The sequence below is a fragment of the Gymnoscopelus braueri genome (assembly GCF_963280865.1).
Source record: "Gymnoscopelus braueri genome assembly, chromosome: 9".
NCBI lineage: Eukaryota > Metazoa > Chordata > Actinopteri > Myctophiformes > Myctophidae > Gymnoscopelus > Gymnoscopelus braueri.
This window is the reverse complement of record NC_137610.1, coordinates 32,715,945-32,737,703: the sequence shown is the minus strand read 5'-3', so window position 1 is coordinate 32,737,703 and position 21,759 is coordinate 32,715,945. Positions and strand designations below refer to the sequence as shown.

General features: G+C 44.1%; 1 protein-coding gene across 3 annotated transcripts in view; it reads left to right on the top strand.

The window, feature by feature from the left end:
• The window catches only part of met (MET proto-oncogene, receptor tyrosine kinase), a 72,913-nt gene extending 52,493 nt beyond the window's left edge, over positions 1–20,420 (top strand). For 2 of the 3 annotated variants that reach the window (XM_080437971.1, XM_080437970.1), the window contains exons 13-21: positions 4,034–4,187; positions 4,719–4,853; positions 6,632–6,904; positions 8,531–8,611; positions 13,139–13,320; positions 14,940–15,049; positions 15,476–15,641; positions 16,289–16,425; positions 19,357–20,420. In XM_080437971.1, coding sequence (XP_080294097.1) covers positions 4,034–4,187; positions 4,719–4,853; positions 6,632–6,904; positions 8,531–8,611; positions 13,139–13,320; positions 14,940–15,049; positions 15,476–15,641; positions 16,289–16,425; positions 19,357–19,651 — 1,533 coding nt within the window. In that variant the 3' untranslated portion in view covers positions 19,652–20,420. The remainder of the gene's footprint in view (positions 1–4,033; positions 4,188–4,718; positions 4,854–6,631; positions 6,905–8,530; positions 8,612–13,138; positions 13,321–14,939; positions 15,050–15,475; positions 15,642–16,288; positions 16,426–19,356) is intronic. The other variant, XM_080437972.1, reaches the window with a different exon arrangement.
• The last annotated feature ends 1,339 nt before the right edge of the window (positions 20,421–21,759 follow it).

Genomic DNA, 21,759 nt, shown 5'->3' with positions numbered 1-21,759 from the left:
CAGTCTGTCACTCTGCTGTCAACCACAGGGATGAACTAAACATTTCATAACATTCCTTGAACCATTCCAAAACTTTTACTGGAATCTTCCATAACGAGACTGTGCTGATACAGTCTCTATCCCAGCTAAAACCATTTAGGATCTCTATGCTGATCCTAACTTAAACTTTACTCAAGGGTTGTGGAGTTGTTAGAATAACTGTTTCCACACTGAGAGGTCACAGGTTTGAGCCCCACTTTGGGAATGTTTCCCTCTTCCCACTTAACCAGTTAAACCCTATATACTCTGTTGACCGGGGTCCCGCAGGGCTCTATACTAGGTCCACTGATTTCTTCCCCTCAACACCATATCTCTAGGGTAGACGCTATGGGTTCAAGTGGTTAAGTAATTCACTGTGCATCTACAAGCATCAGCTAAAAAAATACCTGAAATGTAAATGCTCTGTTAACGGTACAGACTGTTTATATAAGGCCCCCCATCTTTGGATCCTCTTTGAGAGAGAGCTGCTCAGTCACCCCTTTCAAAACTGGTTTTGTATACAAGCTGTCTATTCAACCTCGATAAAGTGAAGTGAAGCTAAATGGGACTCGTGTAAACACACATCCAAACTCAGTTCATTAAAACAATGTCTTGTTAAAAGTCGCTTTTACTGTCAAAACTGAGAGATGGTGTGTTTCCCAAACAGTGGGTCGGGACCCATTGTTGTAGGTCACAAGTAAATATCCTTTTCTTTTGTTTGTTTACTACAAATGTTTTAAATGTTCATTTCTAAAGATTTTCAGAAATTAAAAAGACATTTCAAAAGACATTTTAACACATTCCACGCCAGAGTTTAATATCATAATGTACTCAACAGTGCCAGCGATTTATTGTTGTTTTTTTGTTTTTTTCACGTCGCCACAGACCTCGCTAAATACCTTAAGATCGCGCGTTAAACTGTTTGTAGACACACAGGGTAGCTGTGTGAGTTGCCCAGAGAAGACCGTTTCAATCGGCGATCGTCCATTTAGAAGTTGTTTATGTTATACAGTGATCAGCGAGGAGAAAAAAAACTCTGCGATAATGGAGGATTAGGGGAAGATTTAGAGCGAGAGCGGGTGGGAACGAAAATCTCCGGATACGGATATTTCCGTTTCCGGGTGTGCTACAATGAAATGTGTCACTGCGAACGAGGCCTACAATGAAATGTGAACCTGCGAGGAGAAAAAAAAGAAAAAAAGACCACTTTGCGTAGATCTACGTGACTGGCACGCTGCGCAATTATTTAGGTTTGCGTAGATCCACGCGATTGGCACGCAATGTGTTAAAGGAAAATCTAAGAAATTCCATTTTAGTAGTGAAAATAGTCGATCTACAAGCTCACATTCGCAACACGTAAGATTGTAGATTAGCTATTTTCCCTGGTTTGGGTCCCGGGGAGACATAACATTTCTCTTTCGGGTCTCGAGCTAAAGAGTTTGGGAACCACTGGCATAGTGGCTCAGAACCCCACCCTGTAACCCTGCTGATCCAAGATTCTTAGCGCTCTGAGACTATACAAACAAATGTCTCAATAAAGAGCCAAACAGAAACAATTTGGAGACGAGCTGGTCTATATGGCCCACTAGTCTTCATAAAACTTTTTTTTTTTTTCATGATTACATTTTATATAACATTTATCTTCTGTTTTATAGTTTATATGAGATTTGTGTAAATGTGAACAAGAAATGCCAAAGCGACTCTAACCTTTAATATATGAGCCCGTATTGGCATTAGATGTCATCACATTGCCTTTAGAGATTATCCCAACGTCTTATACACCACACCAGCAATTTTACTGGTCCATTTGGTTTAGAGTTAGATTAACACTGAAGATTTTACTGTGCAGAATGCAGATTTTATCACAGTATCCCTCAACACATACTTACATGCATACTACACAGGCACACACACACTCACACACACACACACACACACACACACACACACACACACACACACACACACACACACACACACACACACACACACACACACACACACACACACACACACACACACACACACACACACACACACACACACACACACACACACACACATGCAGATATAAACATGACACATGCATGCAAGCAGCAGGCAAGCATACACTCTTGGGCATGCCACATACAGTACATGCAAGCACACCCCGTCATATCGCACACAAACATGCATTCACATACATGCCCAGCCCTAGACATACGCAGACAACAAGTCATTGACTCTTATTTTTAATCTACACACACACACACACACACACACACACACACACACACACACACACACACACACACACACACACACACATGCGCACGTTCCATCTCCAGCACCAAGCAGCAGAGGAAACCTCATTTCCACCAAACCTAATAATGGAAGAGGCAATATCACTGATGTGATCTGCCCTCCATCTGAGGCACTCAGCACAGGATTGTGGTGCGTGCGTGTGCGAGTGCATGCATGCGTGTGTGTAATAATATTGCATATGTGTGGGGGTGTCAGGTCCAGTGTTGATGAAATGAGTGCAGCAGTTGCGGCACGCTGGACATGTGTTCCTATAAGTTCACTGCTGCTTGCACCACAAATCCCTCTCGTCCTCTCTAACAGCTCTACCCTTGGTCAGCAATTTTCGAGATTGCGCCTATTATGATAAACCGTAATGTGTTGTACAGGAGGCTCAAATTCCCAGTTACAGTTAGGAGACGATGGCAGTTGGAAAAGCAATTGCTGATACGCCAACAGCTCACAAATCTGGTCCCCCCCAGATGCAGTGAATCAAAGCTCCACTTCTTTAAGACCTCAACAATCGGTCAACAATCTTCCTCTCCAAAGGCAGATGTAAAAAAAAAAAAGGCTACATCTTTATTTCAAAGTACAGTGTACATGATACAACAATATTATGAGTTGTAGTAATCTCCCCCAGATGATATGCAACTGACCCTGAATGTTCCTCCCACTTTGAGAGGTGGCACCGTAATTGAGAGTTCTGTTTTCACATGGTTGTGGATGGTTGTAGTGTCAACCATTCTCCTTCCTTTCAGCTTGTCGCAGCCAGGGTGAGGTCACGTGAACACAGGATGAGGTTGTGGAATATGCAGGAACCATATACAGTATGCACAAGCCCCACAGCTTGATTCAGTTCCTCCCAACTTTTTATCCCTCCATCCAATCAAAACCTCTTTATGAAAGACCTGATTGACTGACTGAGTGTTTGACCACAAGGTACACATTCCACAGCACCATCAGTAACAGACAAAAGGCCATATTTACAAAGGCTTTGCGGGGCTTTTCCTAGATGCTAACAAGATAAATGGCGTTTGGCCATTTTCACTAGGATTCCGCAAATGAGGGTTTGCGGTGGTGAAATGAGAGAAAAGCAGGAGCGCTCACATTCACATCTTTAGGTTATGCATGTTGGATTTGATGTAGGACCGCAGAAATATGGGAATGAAAATGTATACATATGGCCTGCTCAAGCTGATTTATCATGGTTGGTGGGCGCCATGGCAAACTCGCTGCGGCTGTGACAGTCTTGGTAAATACCCTGCTAAATGGAAAACATTCGGTAACAAAGAATCCTGCGGCCCTGGCAGTAATTTGCAGCACGCTTCGTAAAACCCGCCCCCCAAAAGTCTTAGAAAATGTTTTGATCAAAACTCGGTAGAAGGTAGAAAACTTTATTTATTTATTATGGGGAAATTGGATTTGCAGTATCAGTCATACATGTGAAAAGTACATGGTGTCCAAAATGTATTATTTAATAATAAGATTTAGAAATTTCGCTGTAGTTTTTAAAATGTTTCAAATAGATTTTAATCGATTTAGTTGATTATAAAAAATCTGTTAGTATCAATTCGTTGGAGAAAAAAAAACAACGTGCTAGAATTCAATTAACCGAAAAAGTAATGGATGGAATTATCGCTGAGAAAATAATCGATTGTTGCTTTCCTGGTCTTGAACTTGGTGGTTGAACTTGATCTGGTCACCTGTGAATGACTCTCTCTGGTCCCATCCTCAGTGGCGTCAGGCAGACAGCATCAGACACCTGGGTAAGGTGACGCGGGCTCAGGAACAGGACTACATTGGCCTCATCGTAGGCTGTGTGTCAGTCAGCCTGCTGCTGATGCTGCTGGGAACGCTGCTCATGTGGAGGAGAAACAAACACATCGACGGTAAGTGTGATACGTGTGTGTGTGCGTGCATGTGTACATGTGTGTGTTAAGTATATTTGTACATGTGTACTGTAAGTGCATAACTGTGTGTGTGAGAGTGAGTGATGTGAGGGTTGGTGATGGAGGGTGTGTCATGGCGGTTGGATGATGGGTGCACTGGTGAAGCGCTCTGTCCCCTCTCTAAGCATTTGTCTTCCCCCCCTGTCTGTTTCTCTCTCCCCCTCCCTCCCCCTCTCTCTCTCTCAATCCCATCTGTACCCTTTATCTCTCTCCATCACCATCATCTTCTACACCTCTCCTCTCTCTTTTCTTCTCCCTCCTTCCATCTTGTTTCATCCTCTCAACTTCTCATTCTCTCCCTCAATCCTTTCCTCTTTATCTCCCCATCCTTCTCACTTTCTCTCGCTTTCTCTCATTCTCTCCCTCCCTCCCTCTTTCTGTTTTTTCTCTCCTCATCTTTCTGTCATCCTCCTTAACTCCCCCTCAACTCCTCCTCTCTCTCTCTCTGTCTTCCTTCCCTCCATGTTGTAGATCTATCTGAGGTGTGGTATGACGGCCGGGCTCACATCCAGCACCTGGACAGGCTGGCTAACGCACGGAGCGTCAGCCCTTCCAACGAAATGGTGTCGCACGAGTCAGTGGACTATAGAACAACCCTGCTGGAGGGTACGTCGACGGAACAACAACACCTCCCACCTCCATCCATCTCCCTTTCTCTCTCCCTCTTCTCTTCTCCTCTCCGTCCACCCCCCCCTCCCTCAAGACCTGCTTTACGGGGCTGCGTGCTTTCCTCTGACCACTGCATGTCTTCTCGATGCCTCACGCATTTTGTTCTCGACTAACACGGCTAGTTACCTTGATGCCATTGGTGTGCAACGTGGTTTCTTCCATAGATATATATAAAGGCTAGATGACTCACCCGCGCTGCTGGCCAATGGAGTACGACGTTGCCACATGGCGGCCATCTTGAAACAGTCATTCATAACATTATGTCTATGGAGCATATACTTTAAAATAACCATAGCGTGCTCAATTTTCATCCGATTTTCAAACGGTTTGGTGTGTTGTAAACACCAAAGATGTAATACAATTATAAAATTATAAAATTATAAAAAATAAAAAAAAACATGATTATAATTATAAGTATGCAGTATCATAACTACATCTTTGGTGTTTACAATACACCAAACCGTTTGAAAATCAGATGAAAATTGAGCACGCTATGGTTATTTCAAAGTATATGCACCATAGACATAATGTTATGAATGACTGTTTCAAGATGGCCGCGGTTGAGCTACGCTTGCGCCGTCCCCTTGAGCCATCTAGCCTTTATATATATCTATGGTTTCTTCGGCTTGTGTCCCCAAGGGCGCATGGGGAGGGGTGGAGGAGGGTTCTGCTGTCACCTGATCTGGAGTGGATGGGCCAAAGGGCCAATTTGGGTTTTGGATATAGTAAGGTGCCAGCGCGCAGTGCTAAACCAAAGAGAAATGGTTCGCTAATAAACTAATGTACCGGGGAGCTCCAGGGAAGAGTACAGGGATTTTGAGGAATTGTAGCTGATTTGTGCAAGAGCATAACTATCTTAGTTACCTGCTCATATCATATCTAACTGTAACTTTCCTTTCTTTTTTAAAAGTTTTTATGCCTTTATTGATAGGACAATAGGCTGACAGGAAATGAGGAGAGAGATGGGGAGTGACATGCAGAAAAGGCTGTCGGGCTCAGGAGTTGAACCCCTCGACACACGCATTACCAGCCTAGGTGCCCAGACGGTTAAGCCAACCGTCCGGGCCGTAACTTTCATTTCTGATCGTAGATGTTAACATCACTTCGTCCTAATCCTAATGTGCTCAGTGATGAAACTCTTTGTCTGTTGTTCTTGAGGACTGAATCGTTCTCCCCCTGTCTCCCTCTTAAGCTTAACTTCTGTTTGTCTCAGGAAAGAAAAATGACTTTCACCCACAATGTCCTATTCTTCCCCCTTTCCTTTGCTCTAACAACACCAACAGCAAATCATTGCCTTTATTCCTTAACCTCTACAAGCATTCATTACAGCAGTGGTTCTCAAACCTTTCATCTCAAGGACCCCCAAATTGATATGTATTTGTATTTGCCACCTCTTGAAAATATTTTGTGCCAGGGACAGGGATAAGAGAAAATTATGTTTTTCACAAATGTTCAAAAATAGCAGATCTACAAGCTCACAGCGTGTTGCATCGTGTTGTCAGCCTGTAAATCGGCTATTTTCAAATAGCCAAAGTATTAAATAGGGTTAAAGTGCTTAAACAGATTTTAATGGTATATTAATACATTTTGCTGCGGACCCGCTGGAACTCCGCCAAGGACCGCTGGGGGGGTCCCCGGACCCCACTTTGAGAACCACTGCATTACAGTATCATCTTACACTCAGTGACCTTTTTGACCCCTGCCTCCCTTTCCAGACCAGGGCTCTGAGAGACCCGAGACGTGTCGCGGAGCCCCGCCCATCTATGGGGGCAACGGGGAGCTGCTCTCCCCGAGGCTGGGGGTCCTGGGAGCAGGCATGGGTCTGGGTCTGCATCATGGGCCAGACGGGGAGCTGGTGTCCCCTCTGCTGATGGCTCCGGTGCACATAGACCCGTCGTGCCTCCACCCGGACCTCCTGAAGGAGGTGCAGCACGTGGTGATTGCCAGGGACCAGCTGCTGCTCCACCTCAACCAGGTCATTGGAAGAGGTCAGTGTGGGGAGTTTTATTCTTAGTGCTTTTTTTTTGGACAGTCCTTGCCTGTTTGTTTTCCCACCTAGCTACTAGAATTACCTGAATCTTACTATTGTTGATGTACTAATGTAATTTTGATCCTACAGGCAGACACATGAATGAAATGTAGCCTTGATGAAAGACAATGCAGCCATATAAACACTATGACATGGATACCATCCGTGCTGGTGTTCATGCATATCTTGTATGCAACCATGCATAAACTATGCAAAGCTGCCTTCCAACCTCTCCATATAGCTCAGTCCTCATACCTCTATGTACCAGAACCTCAGGTCATACCAGAGACTCCACCGCCACAGGGCCTGAAGCCATACAAAAGAAAGAGAAAAAAAAAACTCACCCACAAAGAGCTTAATTGCCCGCATTATCAAACCGCAAGTTTGACATCTAGACGTAAAATCACCTCATATTGTGTGGTTTAAGTAGGCCGCTCACAGACCTAGATCAAATTCAACGCAGAACTCTGACAGGAAGGGGGGGGGGGAAAGCCCACATCCCCCCCTTCAATGATGGGGCAGTGTCACAAATATCCCTTTCCCCTGTGCTTATTGGATCAACCCCCCTGGAGGAAAAAAAAAGCTGGATAGCGAGACAGGGTTCATAGAATGGCGTTGGATGATTTGTCCCCGGCTACTATTCCCAGGGTCCATTGTTGGAAGGTGTAACCCAACACCGTCGCCCATCTGCGCGGACGTGATAAGAGGGCACCAAAGAGGGTTTTCCACGCTCGTTCACTCTGACACTACTTTGAATCTGGGGGCTGGCCCCCGAGTCTTAAAGAGGAGATATAATTCAATAACAGGCACTATAACTCAAGACGGGGTGGGCATATTAGCCTGCTTTGCGGTATTAATTAATAATCCTTGGTGCTTGGTTTCTTGCGGTGGGAGACTTATAGTATTTTGTGAGCGTGATGCTATCTTAAGTGAATTAGTTTAAGTAAGCTGTTGCTTTCAAGGCTTGATACAAGGCCTTCTAAAGCGATGTGAAAATGGCTGAACAAGGCTTAAAAGTGATTTATAGTGAGGCAAAGCTGAAGTAATAACTGACCCTTGTTCAGCTGTACCTCTACACCATGATTCCTCTGCTACAGACTTCAATATCTCTCAGACTTGGACTGGTTAACATAATCTCACATAATTTATTTTAATTTAATTTGACACTGGGACTAATTAAAACAATCTCACATCTTTTCTTCGAGACTGGGACTGCTGGAGATATTCTCACATTCATTTATTTCATACTGTGAATAATTGAATCTTGTTGCTGTCGGGCAGAAACCTTGTATCTCCATCTTGTTATGTTTTTTTCGTAAATTAATGCCCTACTTCATCGTTCAAGCATGTCGCACAAAAATAGCGATAATAGCAGATCTGCAAGCTCACAACGCCTAGCAGTGCCAGGCATTGTGAGCTTGTAGATCGTTTATTTACACTATTTTAAAGTGTTTTTAAAATAACACTAAAAAAGGAACGGTTTTGGACTTAGAAAGTTTTCACCCGCCAGCAACGATATATTGAATAATATAATTGAACTCACTGATCATAACTTGTGAATCTTGCTGATGTTCTTTCTCTCCAGGTCACTTTGGCTGTGTGTTTCATGGCACTCTGTTGGAGCCAGATGGTCAGAAGCAGCACTGTGCAATAAAGTCTCTGAACCGTAAGTACAAACCCAGTGTGTCTGGAATAGACTGACCATTCCATTCTTCATCCAGGGGAGCTTTGCTTGCATGCATGCTCTCTTTCTGCACCATCATGGTTCACATTCATAGAGTTGCACACACTCATCACACAACAGTCGTATGGGGGTGAAGTGCCTTAAGGAACTGCAACGGTAATTGTTTTGAGGGAGTGTTATTCAATTCAATTCAAAGCGCTCAATGTAGAGTTGCTGGTTCTGTGATGATTTCAGCGTAAGGAATGTTTATTTGTACTCATTCGAACATCAAGGCAATTCAAAGTGCTCTATACACAAAACATTAAGCATTAAGACATGAAGAAACAGAGCATTAAGACATTTGAATACAATGAAAAATAAGATGTTAAAATAAAACAAGGATATGAGAATAAAATCACAGTGCAGAGGAAATCTCGAAAAAAGCAAAGCAAAGGAAAAGGCAGGGGCCAGCAGGAAGGAGAATTGTTGCAAACCTGCAGTTTTCTGGGAGTTAGATATGGTGCATAAAAACTGAACACTGCTTCTCCACATTTAGTTCTGACTCTGGGTTGGATGGTTCATGATGAATCACAAAATCAGAAACATATTTTGATCCTAAACCATTAAATACTTATAAACAAATTTTGAAATCAATTATTTGACAGACAGGGAGCCAGTGTAAAGATCTGAGAACTGGAGTGATATGATCCACTTTATTGGCATTAATAAGGACTCGAGCAGCAGTGTTCTGAATCAACTGCAGCTGTCTGATCATTTTTTTTAGGGAGTCCTGTCAAGAGACTATTAATGTAGCCACGTCTACAGTAACAATGACAAAGACATAAATCCTTTAATCCTTGATATCATCGCTATTGGCTCACAACGCTTCGCAATTCAACGCATTGTGAGCTTCTCGTAGGAATAAGTCGCTATTTGTCGTACAACAAAGTATATAGAGCTTAAATCTGGTTAAACACATTTTCACTCACTAAAACAGATTTTTCACTGTGACGGTAGGTTGTGATGTGGTGATTTGAGACAATGTCAGCTTTCACCATGATGTCCAGATACACCAGTGGTTCAACATCAACCAGCGGTTCATAAATGTTTCTCTTCCCACCATACAGTCCTTTTACTCGACCATATAGAAGAGTTTTTTCTCTGCTTGGCGGTTGAAGGTCTATGACCGAAACCCATATATCAGAGGAAATCTCTTACATGGAATTGGCCTGCGGAGTGTTCAAGACTGAATCCGGCACACCAGAGGTTTTTTGTTTTTTGTTTTCTGGCAAGGGACAGCGTTGCATGTGATGTGGACGAAGTCCTCTGGCCGGACGCAGCACAAAGACGTGATGCTGAGAGACAAGGAATCTCTCTTTGACTTTGATTTTACAGTTGCACAACATTGAGTGTAGTGTAATGTGCTTTTCATTTAGAGTTGTCTTTGTTCTTTAGGCTTACTGTATTTTTATGCACACAAGCACTATTTTGCAGTACTTACAGTAGCTAGCTATACAATATATTCTCTGTAGACTACTAAGTTGTGATTACTGTAGTTTTCAGTGCCACATTTCTTGTGCATTCTACCAGTATGCCAAGGAAGTACCTCCATGCATTTCTTTCCACAAATGTTTATATATATTTTAAATATTTAACTTCATCAATTTTGTTATGGAAAACAATAGTGGTCAGACTGGGCTGAAACCTTGCCCAAATATGGAGGCATACGTCATCTAGATATGTCATAGATGACTGGCGTCATAGACCCATGTAGATCCAGAGATCCACACGTGATTTTTGGCTTTTTTGCCAGACCCAGGGGGTCAGGCCTACATGAGGCTTTGTCGGTCCCCTTTTGCTATCGTTTTCGTCCATATATGGACGAAAACGTTTTCTTACATGTCCCTCTTTTTGATTGGCCAAGCTTAGCGTGACATAGTTTAGAAACCATTCAGATGTCCGGCCATTCAGATTTCAACCACTAGGGGTCTGGCAGTACCAGGTCCCCTGGTTCCCTTGTTTAGTCCTCATTCAGAGCTCTGATAGCCGCGGGGAAAAAACGTTCTTTCTCTCTCTGTTACTCTCTCACTCTCATTCTCTCTCTCTCTCTCTCTCTCTGTTATTAGTTTTATTGCAAATTTGCTACTGTAAATACAATGAACTTTTTATTTCCTTTTTTCTGTGCCTACGTGCCCGGAACAAACAAATGTGGAAAAACTGTAACACAAAGGATAACTACACTGCATCCTGTGCTGCAGGATCTATGCAGTAACAACAGGCAACCTAACATACTGTACGTATGTGCCTGAAATGACCCAGCTGGGGCTGCAACTCAGACGAGTGCAACTTCAACAAAGTGATTATTCACATTGAGGGCTATCAATTACTTTTTTGTTTAATCAAAGCGCGTTGATTTCTTTATATTTTACTAAATCGATTAGTCTGATTAAAAAGGCTTATTCTATACATTGTTGTGCAACGATGTCACAAAAAAAATCCAAGAAATGTACACTCTACGAGCTAACAAGCCGTAGCATCTCGACGCGGTGTTGGCTTGTATTTGCGATTTTTGTTTGTTTTTTACAATCAATTAAATCGATTAGTTTGTTGTTAGTCGTTGTTTCAGCCCTGGACCCAGCCTCAAAACACATTCACATCCAAGTGCTGTCATTCCTAACGCTGTCTGTCCCCCCTCATCTGTTTAAATCACGTCGGTTCTCTTTGCCGTCGCGTTGCGTCAGTCGCGTTATGGGAGGGCATCTCATCGAAGCTCTGAGCTTAGATGATGGTGATGAATGAGCTGCCGATGGTGCAGATGACGTTAGGGTCCTCCCTAATCGCATAACCTGTCACTTCAAGCCCCATGGAGATTGATACCAAGGAGAGAGATGCAGGAGTGCAGAGTGGCGGCCCAGAGGACTCATCCTCCAGGCCGGGATGGAAATTGCCCCGTTGGGGGGTTGGTCTCCAGGGATTTGGGACCTATTATTTAATTTAGTGATTTCCCAAGATGCCTTCCTCATTGCCTTTGTGTTTGTTTTGTCCTCCGTTTACATCATAGCATTGTTGTAGAAGAAAGAAAGGAGGGGGCCAAGTATGGGCCCCTGGTTGGACCCCGGTAAACGAAGTCTAGGGTTTAAGTGGTTAAAGAATGCTCAGACAGCATTATATTGTGCTTCGCTACAAAGGAGCATCTATTCTCCATGCAGCAGTAGTTCTCCCAACTCTTTAAAAAGGGAGTAAAATTATTACCAGCCAGGAGACAAATTTCTGTGAACCTTTTGACTGTGGCCCCCGGTCTACATTACCAGACACTCTTGTGGGAACCCAGAAATCATCTGGAGGTCCTCCTCTATGCTAAAAAACTATTTGGCTGCTAGAGGAGACCAAGCGCCTGCTTCCACTGTGGAGGCCGGGTTCAAAAGCGAAGCTGCAGCCGAGTCTGAGACTTTGAAAAGGGAAACGTTATTTTCTTCAGGCTGGGTCTCCTCTAACCTCAGTCAAAGACTAATCAGCCACTTATTTTCTGTGGGTCTAAAGAGCCTTCATGTCTTAATGTCTAACTGGATTACAGCAGAGCCAGCGGGGCTAAAGAGCACTGACACCAGAGCCACTGATGGGATTGGATAATGGGAATGTGCAGTTGGTTCCACCTGGAGGGGTGGGGGGGTGGGGGTGAGGGGTATGGAGGGCCAGCGAGGTTGAACTTCTTCAGACTGTCTGTCTGGAGACTGACAAATAGGAGGGAGCTGGTCTCTCTGTGTGTGTGTGTGTGTGTGTGTGTGTGTGTGTGTGTGTGTGTGTGTGTGTGTGTGTGTGTGTGTGTGTGTGTGTGTGTGTGTGTGTGTGTGTGTGTGTGTGTGTGTGTGTGTGTGTGTGTGTGTGTGTGGGTGTGTTTGTGTGGGTGTGTGTGTGTGTGTGTGTGTGTGTGTGTGTGGGATGGTCTCTACTTTAGAGGCATGGTTGTGGTGTGTTCCCTGCTGTGTAGTATTATTGTTTTTTGATATGTCTGATCCCATAGAAGAGCCCACACACAGGGCTTTGTCGTTGGCAAAGTTTCTTGTTTCAGTGTACTGTGCACAGTAGGCTGCTTGTAGTGTTTTGTTGTCAATACTCAGACATGTGGAACCCTGCATGCTTATTTTTCTTTTAATGTTCATTTCCTTTTTTATTTCAAAGATAGCAAATATAGCAGATCTACAAGCTTGCAATACAATGTGTTGTGCCCTTGTAGATCTACTTCATACAAGGAAGTATATAGTGCTTAAGTGGTTGAGCGTTCCAACTTGATGGAGGCTCTGGTATACATTTGAGATGTAATAGGAACCAATAGGAATCTTTCGTCTTCTTTCTCTCTGTGTCCATGGCTGCATCTCTGTCATAGCTCCTCTATCCTCACTCCAACAAGGTTATGTAAAGAAGGAAATTACATCTATATCTATATGTTACAAAATTCGAGAGCTTGTACAGTAGATTCGTACTCGATGTTCACTCTCCTCTCTTCTCTCTACCATCAATCATCATCTCCAGGCATCACAGACTTGGAGGAGGTGTCTCAGTTCCTAAAGGAGGGGATCATCATGAAGGACTTCAGCCACCCCAACGTTCTGTCCCTGCTGGGGATCTGTCTGCCCCAGGAGGGCTCTCCCCTGGTGGTCCTGCCCTACATGAAGCACGGAGACCTGCGCAACTTCATCCGCGACGAGGGCCACGTACGTACAGCCTAACTTATAATCATAATGGATTTTGTTTTTTTTATGCACTTTACATTTGTGAAAATCTCAAAGTGCGACAATAAACATTTGCATAAAACAAAAACAAAAAGAATCATCACACCACTATAAAAGATATAAGAAACAGAAACAAAGCATTTAAAGCATGAAGGCATAAAACTAGAGGTAAAACCAGTGTAGCTAAAAAATAAATAAATAATGCAAAATATGTTTTTGTAACAATTTCATCTAATCAGAAGAGAGAACTCACAGAGGAAGATACAGGATAAACAAGTCGAATTGTAAGTGATGAAACAAATAAATGAACAGACACATTTAGAACTGGAACACAAGCTGATAAATGGTCTTGTGGGGTTCTCTCTCCTGACTGGATGAATTGTGAAACACTTTCAAATGTATTTTCTGTTTACTGTTACTAAACAAACTCTCTATTGCAATGATTACTACAGTATCAGTATCATATAGGGCTTTAAAAATTTTGTTCTAACCAAACAATATCACTTACAGCACCTTAAGTTATGCACGGATGTCGCGTAACAAAAATAGCTGATCTACAAGCTCACAAGATGTCGCAGTACAACACGTCATGAGCTGCTATTTTCGGTGTGTGGCACTGTACAAGCTGAATAAATCAGGCTTAAGGCGATAGCGTACATGAGCACAAACACACAAAAATGCAACTGCATGCAGTACATGCACACACATATGTGCACACACGTCGTGTTGTTTTTACAGTGTAGATGCACATGCGAATACTCACACCATGTAAATAAATGTCTGTGCCATTTACGCGTGCATGTATAATGTGTGTACATGCACACCTGCATTCAGACATAGGTAACACCTGCATAGAGTACTGAAACGTGCACAGGTTGTAAATGACCACACACACACACACACACACACACTGGTCAGATCCTTGTAAATGCCTCTTTATGTTAACTGCTAACTTTATGTTCTCATATTGTTCAAGCTGTGATCAATAAAAGTTGACTATAAACATGAACACATAAACAGACATGGAGGCTGATTGTAAAATGTTTGTATGTGTCAAGGTCAACTACGTCAGCCCTGAAACAGACACATATACAGCTACAGACATCCTCAATGATTACATGGTTTGGTTTTATTGATTCGATGTGTGTCTTGGCACGATCAAATAAAATGAAAACGAATCAGAACACACTTCTCTTGTGGGTTCATTTGAGTGCATTTTTACTCTTTCAGAGTTAAGTTAACTCTGAGGATTTAGCTGTGCATGCACATACAGATGCTCACATGTGAGCTCATGCACTTTCATCTAAAAAAAATTATCATGTGGATCTCGGGATTCAAAGTTTGTGAGATTATCTCACACACACAGACACACATAAAGACTGACCCTCTTATAGACGGCTAGCCTCCTGCAGAGCCACGGCGTAAGAACACACGCAGAGACACAGACATATAAACATGTATTCAGCCATTCCGCTGTTTATCCTATCCAACACTAAAGTTTCCACAAAAGCATTTAAGCCTCGTGTTCACCTCCGTTGCCAGTCCAGATGGCCGTTTTCTGTGCTCCGCTGGCGCTGATGGTGTGTTGTTGTTTGTTGCAGAACCCCACAGTGAAGGACTTGATGGGATTTGGACTGCAGGTGGCCAGAGGGATGGAATACCTTGCCAGCAAGAAGTTTGTGCACAGAGACCTGGCCGCACGCAACTGCATGTGAGTGCGCGCTAGCCAGGAGCACAACACGGACACTCAGACAGCAGAGATTAGTATAGATGTCATCTCGTTCATCACATTTTTATCTCTCCAGGCATTTGGCATTTTTTATTAGAGCGAAATAAAAAATGACCACTTAAGCCCTATATACTTAATCGTACAATGAATAGCGAAGATAGTCTGGGAGAACTGCTCATGACCTTTGAAAATGATCTCAGGGTCACAGGCAGAATAGTTCCAACTTGGCATGTCTGTCTAGCTTAAACGTCTGTTATACAGCTCCCATTATGGATCCAAAAAATGGCAGACACTCTTTGTCTTTGGCTGGGAGCTGCAGTCCCAGTCAGAGCAGTGGATTGACCTCTCACTCTCTGTTTTTCTGTCTCTTTCTGTCTCTCTCTCTCTCTATCATGTGGTGGCGTCTAGGCTGGATGAGAGCTACACAGTGAAGGTAGCAGACTTCGGCCTGGCCAGGGATGTGTATGACAAGGAGTACTACAGCGTGCACAACAAGAGCGGAGTGAAGCTGCCCGTCAAGTGGATGGCCCTGGAAAGCCTGCAGACACACAAGTTCACCCCCAAGTCAGACGTGGTGAGGCTTTAGCGAAGGCATTAGGCCTGTGGTTCTCAAATGGCGTCCAGGGACCCTGAGGGTTCTTTGAGGGGGTTGACATTCACTGATGGCAGTGGCCCATATGTATCTGTTGTTATGATGCATACATTTTGCACTGGCTTTGTTGCTGTGTTGATTATCTGCAGTCTAACAATACAATACAAGTTCAAGATTTAGAAGAGTAATTTCTTACAATGATGATGTTGTTTCCCTGGCACAAAAGGGCGGGGGAATGAATAACAACAAAAACTAAATAAACAAATATCGGTATCGGCTTTCAGCTAAATTGTTATTTTAAACTGCCCAGAATTTCCATATCACGGCATCCCTACTTGCTCTCATATGCACACAAACACAGACATAGACATACACACCATCTCAGCTCTTGGCCCAGAATCGTCACAGAAACCCTGCGATCTTGACTGTTAAGAACTCTACTGCGGAGGATTTATATGGTTAACATGACTCTCTCTCTGTCTATAACTCAAACTCTTATCTCCATAACCCAGATACTAAAACCGATGGGAGGCATGGTGGGAAATCTGCTCATTAGCTCGTGCCATTAAACAGCTCATCTATTTGTTTCTCTTTTATTTATTTATTTGTGTGTGTGTTTTTTTTTCCAGTGGTCTTTTGGCGTGTTGATATGGGAACTGATGACCCGCGGTGCCCCGCCCTACTCAGACGTGAACTCGTTTGACATCACGGTGTTCCTGCTGCAGGGGAGGAGGCTGCTGCAGCCCGAGTTCTGCCCTGACGCACTGTGAGTGCACACACACACACACACACACACACACACACACACACACACACACACACACACACACACACACACACACACACACACACACACACACACACACACACACACACACACACACACACACACACACACACACACACACACACACACATAGAGTCACACTCATGTATGCATTCAGGATATACCAGTGGTTCTCAAACTTTTTAATTTCAAGGACCTCCAATTAATTAGGCCATGGACCCCTATAGTGGACAAATGGAACCAAATGGACTCTTACGGGTCCATTTGGTTCCATTTCTCCACGTTCTGAGTTGCTAATCGATAAGGGTCCATTTGGTTCTTGAATGTTAATCATTTAGCCGGGGACCCCCTGAAACCACCTCAAGGACCCCTGGGGGTCCCCAGAACCCACTTTGAGAACCACTGCTATAGACTAGAGTTATACTAACAAAACATGTCACGGCTTACACAGCAGCATGGTCTAAAAGGACAAGGTAACCTACATAGAGCCAGTGCGTATGTGCGAGTGAGCGCACACGTGCACACACACACACACATACACACACACACACACACACACACACACACACACACACACACACACACACGCACACACACGCACACGCACACCTTTTTCCCCTGTCCTTCACCCTGTCCGGCTTCACTGAGAGTCACGACTCAGTGCCTCTCCTTGGCATGGGGCACGGGGAGGAACAGAGGCCTATTGTTGGAGGTTACCCTCATATCCTCCATGCTCTGCTGACAGCAGCACAGGCCAGGGCTGATGAAGACTCACAAAAGAGGGATGGAGGGAGTGGGGGGGGGGGGGGGGGGGAAGGGGCGGAGCCACAGCGGTTCACTGGTACTAGATGAGACACTGTTGAAATACAGAGACTTGACTAGAGGACAGAGGAATGACATGGACAGAGGTGGAGAGAGAACAGGGGGAGGCGAGGTTTAAGCACTCAAGCCCTGTTTTATATACTTTCAAAACGTATGTGAAAATAGCCGAGGTACCGTGCAAGCTCACGACACGTTGCTTTGCGAGCTTTTAGAAGTATGTAAAATAATCAATGATTGATTGAGTACTTAGCACGATTATTAACAGTACAGGTAGTACAGTCAAAGGTTATGCTAAAAGGATAACACAAAAAGCCCCAGGGGCTTGTTTCCATTGTGGTCCATTGAACTCAGTTCCGAGACCTGCCACAATAAACACAAAAGAAAGGAGAGAATGACTGAAATACCGAAGAAAAAGGAGATGTAGGGATAAACTGAGTAAACGGTTTGCAAAAAAGAAAATCACACTAGTTTGGAAAAGCCATCATCTGCCCATAAGCTCCAGCCTTATGTCTCATTACAGACCCATGGCTCAGTGGGTGAGTGAGTTTGTTTTATCCACTAAAGTTCCAGATGGGTGGGGCTAGCCAGATAGTAACAGTGCAATGAGTGCCAAGAAGTTTAAGCAATCACTGAGCAATCAAGTCACTACATTGGAAGTACAATAAAATGAATTTGGTAAACATGTCAATGATTGACAACTTAACTGAGGCATTCCAAAGGCCACTAATCTGCGCTGGGTTAAAAAAGGCTATGGCTATTTGGGGCCTCTTATCATGGAGAAGTTTGAGAAGCCCTCCCTAACCGTTGGAGCCATTGTGGCACTATACGAATGCGGTTACACCCCTGTCTGAAATATGGCTACGACCACAAGGTTGACTATTTGCATTGCATCTATGGGAGTCAGAGGGGTTGGGGGGGGAGTTCAGGTGATAGAGGCTGAGGCCCACGTTTCCGAAGCTGTAAATTAAAACCAAGACACTGACTGAATGGAGGTGATTCACCTCTGCACACATTCTCACAATTCCACACTCATGACCGTGCGTGGTTTTCTTTTTGACGATTGCACGTAGTGTAAATGTCCTCGCTCATGTGGTGCAACGTGGTTTGTTGTCCTGAATTAAACAGTTTTACGGCCTATTCACTTAAGACTTGACAGCATGAGGAGAGAGGAAACTTTGCCTGTCAAAGTAAAAAACAGTAAAAGCATTGCTCTCATAAAACTATTGTCTGCTAATGTAATTTAAAGAACTTTGTCAACCAAACAAGTATTTTATGAAGCTGTAATCATCTTTTGTTTTTACTACTATGTGTTAAATTTAGACTAATAACTTTATCTATAAATGGTGATACACCATTTAATTATGTTTTGGAAATGAATCCCTTTTTGATAAAGTTCAAACCCTCTGCCTGTTTGGCTCTCCACTCAACTGTCCCTCTGTGTGAAATGGCTCAGACAAGATAACAGTTCAGCTATTCATCACACAAACAAAGGACCTTATAAGTCCATAAGGAAAGGTTTCACTCCCTCCACTGTCTAGTCGGTTCAACACTCCCACTTAACAGTCTGCGCGCACAGTAATAAAATCTGTCATCATGTGCTGTGAAGTGTTTCACTTTTATTCACCGTGTGCAGTCGCTGTGCAGGAATAGGTGACATTGGTGCAGGAGAAATCAGGGCTCAGATGATGGAGCAGACAGTGTAATGTAGGTCAACACAATAGACCTGTGCTTCCATACAGGTTGGGCACAGGGGTGCAAACATAATATGCGTTGTCGACCATGAAATCAGCATCCAACAGACTGAATAACACTTCTCTATTACATGACGTCTTTGTCCGAGGACCTGTTAGGCCCCTTTGCGTGCCTCTATTGGGTACTGACCCAACGGTTGTGAAACAGCGGTGCATGTTTTGGTCTTGTGTTGGTCTTATATACATATGATGTGACGCTGCTGTGTGAGTAATGGTGAATAGGCAGGCTTGCAGCTTGTAGCAATTCCGACCACTTAGATTTTTCTCTGCATTGTTCTCATGCTTCATTTATGATGCTTTTCTGTCTTAACGGTGTCCCCGTCCGTCTCCCCACCAGGTACACGGTGATGGTCGAGTGCTGGCACCCCAAGCCGGAGAGGCGGCCGTCCTTCTCGGAGCTGGTGTCTCGCATCTCGTCCATCTTCTCCAGCTTCAGCGGGGAGCACTACGTGCTGCTCAACACCACCTATGTCAACATCGAGAAGATGACCCCCTACCCCTCCCTCCTGCAGTCCTCGTCTTCCTCGTCTTCCTCCTTCTCCTCCTCCTCCGCCTTCCCCTCCACCTCTGCCTCCCTGCCCTCCCCCTCTCACGGCTTCAGGCACCACCTGGAGCGAGACTGTTGCACCTGAGAGGACCAAGGGAGGGAGGGCGAGGAAGAGGCCTCATAGAAAGAGGCAGACAGAGGGAGAGAGCGGATAGTTGATGAAGACTAGGGGGAGGCGAGGGAACTACTGTATGTATCTACCAAACACTGGACCTTGAATGCTGAGAAATCAAAAGAAAGTGTTCTTTTGGAACGCTGACTCTGTGTACATAGACCTTTGACCTTCTCAAGCATGGTGGCTGAATGAGTCTGACCTCAGTGACTTCACCCTCCACTCTAAAAGAAGCTCCCATTGACCCCATGACCTCTCATTGACCCCCCCCCCCCCACCTCCACCAGGGATCACGGAGGTCAGCCCCCCTGTGTTCCCTACAAGACAATTACAAGACGCAGGGGAACGCCTCCGCAAAGATTTTCAATGGACAAAGCCACTGTCACCGATAGCACAATGGCGCTAAATGAAAAGATCTCACCCAAACATCTCACGGACTGCCGCCCACCCCAGAGAGATATAGCGCTCCGTGGGGAGTGGGTAGGCTTCCGCATGTGCTTTTGATACGCAGGATGTGTGGCCCCGGATCTTTTCCTGCCGTGCGACGTTAATGTGAATGCTCGACAAATGGCCATGTATTGTACTGAAGAGTATAGAGAAAAACAATGTCCCACCTCCGCACTACAGTATTTACCACTGTATGCCTCCCGCGCATGCCCCTCGCCTGCACTCACACAGTGAATGAAGACGCCTTGCTTTGTTATTAAGCTACATGTCGTTGCCCCAGGTGTGTAAAGCGAGGCATGGGGGGGGGGGGGCTAGTTGGGGTGGGGTGTTTTGTGGGGCGAGTGAGGGGTGGGGTGTAGTCTGATGCAGGCAGGTAGGAGGGTAGGGAAGGGAAGAGGAGGGGAGGGGAGCCCACCGCCTGCCTCCCGCGTGCAGTTCACTGGATACCTTTATGTGTATAATTATCTTTGACGATTAGCTTTTGATGTGCGCTTGGAGAAACGTTCCTATGACTCACCTGAGTGGAATCTGCAGATGTTTCCCGGGTGAAAAGGTTTTATGCATCCGTCTCCCCCCTTTTTTTCTTTTTTCATGGAACACTTTAAGTTGAATCGTCCCATCATAATGTCGACAGAGTACATGTCAAAACAGTACAAGGTCTGACTACGTGCGCGCACTTGAAGGCCTGAGGATTTTGGAAGAAGGAAAAAAGAAACGCTGAAAAAGGAAGGGAATGAGAAGTGAAGTATAGTGAACCATTGCGGATGTTGGACTTTTAAAGGTTTTGATGAATTGTCTTGAGTTGCTTATGTCAATTCTTTGTCCATTTCCATGACACCAATTTCATAAAGGAAATTGGTAATAATACATAAAGAGGGCTTGAAGCCAGATGAGTGTAAGCAGGTAATAACATATATTCTCCTCTTATTCACATCTACAGTATGTTTTCCATAATGTTATTGGTTCTATCAGTTTTGGTTGGTATACAAACATAACCACTTGAACCCTAGTGTCCCTATTCTAGGCTGAACATTCGGCGAAAATAGCAGATCTCACTGTTGCTACGCGTTTGAGCTTGTAGATCAACTTTTTTCAGCAAAGAGATTTGGTATAGAGGGAGAAAGGCAGGGGATCAAGTATAGAGCCCTGGGGGACCCTGGTCAACAAAGTATATAGGGTTTAAGTGGTTAAGATACATTATATTACAATTTTTGTACAACTCAAATCTTAACGTGATGTACTTATAATAAAACTCTTATATTTGTCCAACTTATCTCACACACTGCTGGCACCAAGTTCTCAATATGTGACTGTAATCACTGTCAGTGACGGCTGTACATCTTTGTATATTTTTGACCGCTGTGTAGCTATTATGAAGAAACACTTCAATGTTAAGCAATGACCCTCCCCCATCCCCTGGCTTTGTGTAGCATTTTGTGTTATTCTCTTTCGAATGGCTGCTGATGGCTTCAGAGCCATTGACAGGTATGAATGTTTGCTATGACAAGAAAATTGCTGTACTATATTTTTGTATTGATTGTTGATGAGCCTGTAGTTTGGATTGACACGTTGGGGGGGGGGATAAAATAAAACAAAACCACTCAAATCAATCCTTTTGATTTCACTCGACGACT